Source organism: Electrona antarctica, assembly GCF_951216825.1.
Source record: "Electrona antarctica genome assembly, contig: scaffold_421, whole genome shotgun sequence".
NCBI lineage: Eukaryota > Metazoa > Chordata > Actinopteri > Myctophiformes > Myctophidae > Electrona > Electrona antarctica.
Genome location: NW_027637009.1, coordinates 59493 through 66992, shown reverse-complemented (window position 1 = coordinate 66992; position 7500 = coordinate 59493). Strand labels below are relative to the sequence as shown.

General features: G+C 48.4%; 1 protein-coding gene across 1 annotated transcript in view; it reads right to left on the bottom strand.

The window, feature by feature from the left end:
- LOC306919511 (cadherin-11-like) overlaps window positions 1–7500 on the bottom strand; it is a 25157-nt gene that overhangs the window by 15354 nt on the left and 2303 nt on the right. The window contains exons 2-4 of the mRNA XM_079532272.1: window positions 5912–6025; window positions 2745–2884; window positions 932–1068 (exon numbers count right to left, since the gene is read on the bottom strand). Coding sequence (XP_079388398.1) covers window positions 932–1068; window positions 2745–2884; window positions 5912–6025 — 391 coding nt within the window. The remainder of the gene's footprint in view (window positions 1–931; window positions 1069–2744; window positions 2885–5911; window positions 6026–7500) is intronic.

Here is a 7500-nt window from a genome sequence, read left to right as displayed (position 1 = left end):
CCGCCTCAATGCATTTCCAATGGGAGTCACATGGCCGCCTCAATGCATTTCCAATGGGAGTCACATGGCCGCCTCAATGCATTTCCAATGGGAGTGTCATGGCCGCCTCAATGCATTTCCAATGGGAGTCACATGCACCCCCCCCCCCCCCCCTCCATGCAACAAGGTTGTGTCTTCAAACCATGTGACTCCCATTGGAAATGCATTGAGGCGGCCATGACACTCCCATTGGAAATGCATTGAGGCGGCCATGACACTCCCATTGGAAATGCATTGAGGCGGCCATGACACTCCCAACATGCGTCTCATGGTGTGAGAGAGGCCTAAGAGTTATTCTGAATCACTATTATATTATATTATATTATATTATATTATATTATATTATATTATATTATATTATATTAATAGTTACCTAGCTCAGTAGCAGACACAGAGAATATATTATGTTAGGGGTCAGGGGTCATAGGTCAGGGGTCATAGGTCAGGGGTCATAGGTCAGGGGTCATAGGTCAGGGGTCATAGGTCAGGGGTCATATGTCATAGGTCAGGGGTCATAGGTCAGGGGTCGTAGGTCATATGTCAGGGGTCATAGGTCAGGGGTCATAGGTCAGGGGTCATAGGTCAGGGGTCATACCTATCTCCGTAGCAGAAACAGAGATGTTGTGCCAGACCAAGGTCTCTCTGTCCAGAGGTCAGGGGTCATAGGTCAGGGGTCATAGGTCAGGGGTCCTACCTATCTCCGTAGCAGAAACAGAGATGTTGTGCCAGACCAACGTCTCTCTGTCCAGAGGTCAGAGGTCAGGGGTCATAGGTCAGGGGTCCTACCTATCTCCGTAGCAGAGACAGAGATGTTGTGCCAGACCAACGTCTCTCTGTCCAGAGGTCAGGGGTCATAGGTCATAGGTCAGGGGTCATAGGTCAGGGGTCCTACCTATCTCCGTAGCAGCAACAGAGATGTTGTGCCAGACCAACGTCTCTCTGTCCAGAGGTCTGGTCGTTGTGATCATTCCATCTTCTGCATCGACGCTGAAGAACTGCTCTACGTCTGTGTAGCGAGGAATCATATATCTGGAAATATAAACATTATATATATTATATACCTGTAAATATAATATAAACATAATATTAACATTATAACTAATAATATGTTCTATGTCTGTGTAGCGAGGAATCATGTACCTTTAAATATATAAACATTATATTAACATTAACATGTTCTACGTCTGTGTAGCGAGGAATCATGTACCTTTAAATAATATATAAACATTATATTAACATTAACATGTTCTACGTCTGTGTAGCGAGGAATCATGTACCTTTAAATAATATATAAACATTATATTAACATTACTATATAACTAATAATAGGAATCATGTACCTTTAAATATAACCACATGTTAACATATAACTAACATTCTAAAGCGGTTAGTCCCAATACTTGATTCTGATTGTCTGGATTCTGATTAAAAGTATATTTCAGGGTAATATAAAATACACCTTAAATCGGTTTATATCAATCCTACCCTAGTTAGGATTATTTACCCTAATCCTACCCTAGTTAGGATTATTTACCCTAATCCTACCCTAGTTAGGATTATTTACCCTAACACCCTAGTTAGGATTATTTACCCTAATTCTACTCTAGTTAGGATTATTTACCCTAATCCTACCCTAGTTAGGATTATTTACCCTAATCCTACCCTAGTTAGGATTATTTACCCTAACACCCTAGTTAGGATTATTTACCCTAATCCTACCCTAGTTAGGATTATTTACCCTAATCCTACTATAGTTAGGATTATTTACCCCAATCCTACCCTAGTTAAGATTATTTACCCTAATCCTACCCTAGTTAGGATTATTTACCCTAATCCTACCCTAATCCTACCCTAATCCCAGGAGTGTTATAATCACTTTATATCAATTTAATCCCAGGGGTGTTATAAAGAGTTCATCAGGAGTGTTCCAGTGATCCTGAACTAGGGAAGCTAACAGAGCTGCTTTCCTTACAAACCCTGGCTGTGCAGGAGCATCTTACCTGACTGGGTTGTTAGCTACGTTAGCATTAGCGTGGGCTCTTCTTACCTGACTGGGTTGTTAGCTACATTAGCATTAGCGTGGGCTATTCTTATGTGACAGGGTTGTTAGCGACGTTAGCATTAGCGTGGGCTATTCTTACCTGACTGGGTTGTTAGCTACGTTAGCATTAGCGTGGGCTCTTCTTACCTGACTGGGTTGTTAGCGACATTAGCATTAGCGTGGGCTATTCTTACGTGACAGGGTTGTTAGCAACGTTAGCATTAACGTGGGCTATTCTCACCTGACTGGGTTGTTAGCTACATTAGCATTAGCGTGGACTCTTCTTACCTGACGGGGTTGTTAGCTACGTTAGCATTAGCGTGGACTCTTCTTACCCGACGGGGTTGTTAGCTACGTTAGCATTAGCGTGGACTCTTCTTACCTGACGGGGTAGTTAGCAACGTTAGCATTAACGTGGACTCTTCCTACCTGACGGGGTTGTTAGCGACGTTGGTATCTTTAGCGTGGACTCTTCCTACCTGACGGGGTTGTTAGCTACGTTAGCATTAGCGTGGACTCTTCCTACATGACGGGGTTGTTAGCGACGTTAGCATTAGCGTGGACTCTTCTTACATGACTGGGTTGTTAGCTACGTTAGCATTAGCGTGGACTCTAACCTGACTGGGTTGTTAGCTACGTTAGCATTAGTGTGGCCTCCTCTTACCTGACGGGGTTGTTAGCGACGTCGGTATCTTTAGCGTGGACTCTTCCCACCGTGGTTCCTGCAGCAGAGTTCTCGTCCACCTCGAACATGTAGCTGGGAGCGACGAACACCGGAGGCTCGTCTGAGTCTTCTACCGTTATCTACAGACAGACAGAGAGACAGACAGACAGACAGACAGACGAGAGGTGTTTTAATAAACTACTCTACGAGTATCAGATACTACACAGAGAGACGTGGGAGGGGCCGGACAGGAGACAACCCACAGAGAGATGTAGGAGGGGCCCGGACAGGAGACAACCCACAGAGAGACGTAGGAGGGGCCCGGACAGGAGACAACCCACAGAGAGACGTAGGAGGGGCCCGGACAGGAGACAACCCACAGAGAGACGTAGGAGGGCCCCGGACAGGAGTCAACCCACAGAGCCTAGAGACGTAGGAGGGGCCCGGACAGGAGACAACCCACAGAGAGACGTAGGAGGGGCCCGGACAGGAGTCAACCCACAGAGAGACGTAGGAGGGGCCTGGACAGGAGTCAACCCACAGAGAGACGTAGGAGGGGCCCGGACAGGAGTCAACCCACAGAGAGACGTAGGAGGGGCCCGGACAGGAGACAACCCACAGAGAGACGTAGGAGGGGCCTGGACAGGAGACAACCCACAGAGAGACGTAGGAGGGGCCTGGACAGGAGACAACCCACAGAGAGACGTAGGAGGGGCCCGGACAGGAGACAACCCACAGAGAGACGTAGGAGGGGCCTGGACAGGAGACAACCCACAGAGAGACGTAGGAGGGGCCCGGACAGGAGACAACCCACAGAGAGACGTAGGAGGGGCCCGGACAGGAGACAACCCACAGAGAGACGTAGGAGGGGCCCGGACAGGAGTCAACCCACAGAGAGACGTAGGAGGGCCCCGGACAGGAGACAACCCACAGAGAGACGTAGGAGGGGCCCGGACAGGAGACAACCCACAGAGAGACGTAGGAGGGGCCCGGACAGGAGACAACCCACAGAGAGACGTAGGAGGGGCCCGGACAGGAGACAACCCACAGAGCCTAGAGACGTAGGAGGGGCCCGGACAGGAGACAACCCACAGAGAGATGTAGGAGGGGCCCGGACAGGAGTCAACCCACAGAGAGACGTAGGAGGGGCCCGGACAGGAGACAACCCACAGAGAGACGTAGGAGGGGCCCGGACAGGAGACAACCCACAGAGCCTAGAGACGTAGGAGGGCCCCGGACAGGAGTCAACCCACAGAGCCTAGAGACGTAGGAGGGGCCCGGACAGGAGACAACCCACAGAGAGACGTAGGAGGGGCCCGGACAGGAGACAACCCACAGAGAGACGTAGGAGGGGCCCGGACAGGAGACAACCCACAGAGAGACGTAGGAGGGGCCCGGACAGGAGACAACCCACAGAGCCTAGAGACGTAGGAGGGGCCCGGACAGGAGACAACCCACAGAGAGATGTAGGAGGGGCCCGGACAGGAGTCAACCCACAGAGAGACGTAGGAGGGGCCCGGACAGGAGACAACCCACAGAGAGACGTAGGAGGGGCCCGGACAGGAGACAACCCACAGAGCCTAGAGACGTAGGAGGGCCCCGGACAGGAGTCAACCCACAGAGCCTAGAGACGTAGGAGGGCCCCGGACAGGAGACAACCCACAGAGAGACGTAGGAGGGGCCCGGACAGGAGACAACCCACAGAGAGACGTAGGAGGGGCCCGGACAGGAGACAACCCACAGCGATACGTAGGAGGGGCCCGGACAGGAGACAACCCACAGCGATACGTAGGAGGGGCCCGGACAGGAGACAACCCACAGAGATACGTAGGAGGGGTCCGGACAGGAGACAACCCACAGAGAGACATAGGAGGGGTCCGGACAGGAGACAACCCACAGAGAGACGTAGGAGGGGCCCGGACAGGAGTCAACCCACAGAGCCTAGTCCTTCTATGCGCCAGAAGCGTACCTCCCAGTCCCGGCAGAGTAGTTCTGGAGTAGTTCCAACGGATTGTGTGGTCCTGGTCTTTCCCTAATGTGACTGATCGAGGGTAGCTACTGGGACGTAAGTTGGGAATTGGTAACCCCGGTTGGGTCACCTGAGTGAGGGGTACGATGTTGGGAGACCAGAAACCTTGGGATAAATCACTGAGGATACGTCCCAGGTGATGACCTTAGGATTCATCACTGAGGATACGTCCCAGGTGATGACCTTAGGATACATCACTGAGGATACGTCCCAGGTGATGACCTTAGGATACATCACTGAGGATACGTCCCAGGTGATGACCTTATGATTCATCACTGAGGATACGTCCCATGTGATGACCTTAGGATACATCACTGAGGATACGTCCCAGGTGACCTTGGGATGCATCACTGAGGATACGTCCCAGGTGACCTTGGGATACATCACTGAGGATACGTCCTAGGTGGTGACCTTGCAATGTTTTGATTTTGTTAAATAATGTCCCATTTACATATTTAATGAGGTTATTGTGTCTAATTTACATATTTAATGAGGTTATGAGGCTGTTTCTGACAACACCTTTTAGAGGGGGGAGAGGGGGGAGAGGGGGGGGTATGAAAGTGGGTCAAATGTTTACAGTGGTCTGTTCATTATCCTGTACACGCACGCACGCACGCACGCACGCACGCACGCACGCACGCACGCACGCACGCACGCACAGTGTGGGCGGTCGGCTACACAAGTCTATGGGTTGTTGTTTTCAAAGATTCCTGTTGTGTTTGGGTGAGCGGTGAGTCTCGTACCACCGCGGCTCAGTGACGTCATGTTGTAGTTTTAGTAAAAACAGAGAGGTGTGTTTGGGTGAGCGGTGAGTCTCTTACCACCGCGGATCAGTGACGTCATGTTGTAGTTTTAGTAAAAACAGAGAGGTGTGTTTGGGTGAGCGGTGAGTCTCTTACCACCGCGGCTCAGTGACGTCATGTTGTAGTTTTAGTAAAAACAGAGAGATGTGTTTGGGTGAGCGGTGAGTCTCTAACCACCGCGGCTCAGTGACGTCATGTTGTAGTTTTAGTAAAAACAGAGAGATGTGTTTGGGTGAGCACACACACACACACACACACACACACACACACACACACACACACACACACACACACACACACACACACACACACACACACACACACACACACAGTACCTTAATGGTGGCCTCGTCCTTATACGGTCCCCAGGCGATGAAGCGAGGGTCGACGTGAGGGTTGGACGCCTCCACTCTCAACGAGTACGACCGCTTGGTCTCAAAGTCCACCGTCTGAGAGAGCGAGAGAGAGCGAGAGAGAGCGAGAGAGAGAGAGCGAGAGAGAGCGAGAGAGAGAGAGAGAGAGAGAGAGAGATATTGCATTATATATTCACTTAAATTAGTTAATTATCTGAAGGTTAAAAAGCATTTAATTTGAATTTTCAAAATTGCATTTTCATTGTAATATTGTCCAGGGCATTTTTTGGATTTTTTTTAATCAAATGATCTTTTATTTTGTCATAGAATGAGCACACTGTAGATTAAATGCATTTTAGATTTATTTTTGACTCAATTAATGACCTGAAAATTAAAAAGCATTTCTCTGATTTCAATTGACTTTTCGTATTTTCCATTTAATTTGAATCTTGGCAGCTTTATGGGTTTACAGGTTAATGTGTGAGGCTACTCAGCGATTAGGTTAGGTGGAAGATGCTAAATGTCAGCTATAGGTTAATGTGTGAGGCTACTCAGCGATTAGGTTAGGTGGAAGATGCTAAATGTTAGCTAAAGGTTAATGTGTGAGGCTACTCAGTGATTAGGTTAGGTGGAAGATGCTAAATGTCAGCTATAGGTTAATGTGTGAGGCTACTCAGCGATTAGGTTAGGTGGAAGATGCTAAATGTCAGCTATAGGTTAATGTGTGAGGCTACTCAGCGATTAGGTTAGGTGGAAGATGCTAAATGTCAGCTATAGGTTAATGTGTGAGGCTACTCAGCGATTAGGTTAGGTGGAAGATGCTAAATGTTAGCATTAGGTTAATGTGTGAGGCTACTCAGCGATTAGGTTAGGTGGAAGATGCTAAATGTTAGCTAAAGGTTAATGTGTGAGGCTACTCAGTGATTAGGTTAGGTGGAAGATGCTAAATGTCAGCTATAGGTTAATGTGTGAGGCTACTCAGCGATTAGGTTAGGTGGAAGATGCTAAATGTCAGCTATAGGTTAATGTGTGAGGCTACTCAGCGATTAGGTTAGGTGGAAGATGCTAAATGTTAGCATTAGGTTAATGTGTGAGGCTACTCAGCGATTAGGTTAGGTGGAAGATGCTAAATGTTAGCATTAGGTTAATGTGTGAGGCTACTCAGCGATTAGGTTAGGTGGAAGATGCTAAATGTTAGCATTAGGTTAATGTGTGAGGCTACTCAGCGATTAGGTTAGGTGGAAGATGCTAAATGTTAGCTAAAGGTTAATGTGTGAGGCTACTCAGCGATTAGGTTAGGTGGAAGATGCTAAATGTTAGCTACAGGTTAATGTGTGAGGCTACTCAGCGATTAGGTTAGGTGGAAGATGCTAAATGTTAGCTACAGGTTAATGTGTGAGGCTACTCAGCGATTAGGTTAGGTGGAAGATGCTAAATGTTAGCATTAGGTTAATGTGTGAGGCTACTCAGCGATTAGGTTAGGTGGAAGATGCTAAATGTTAGCATTAGGTTAATGTGTGAGGCTACTCAGCGATTAGGTTAGGTGGAAGATGCTAAATGTCAGCTATAGG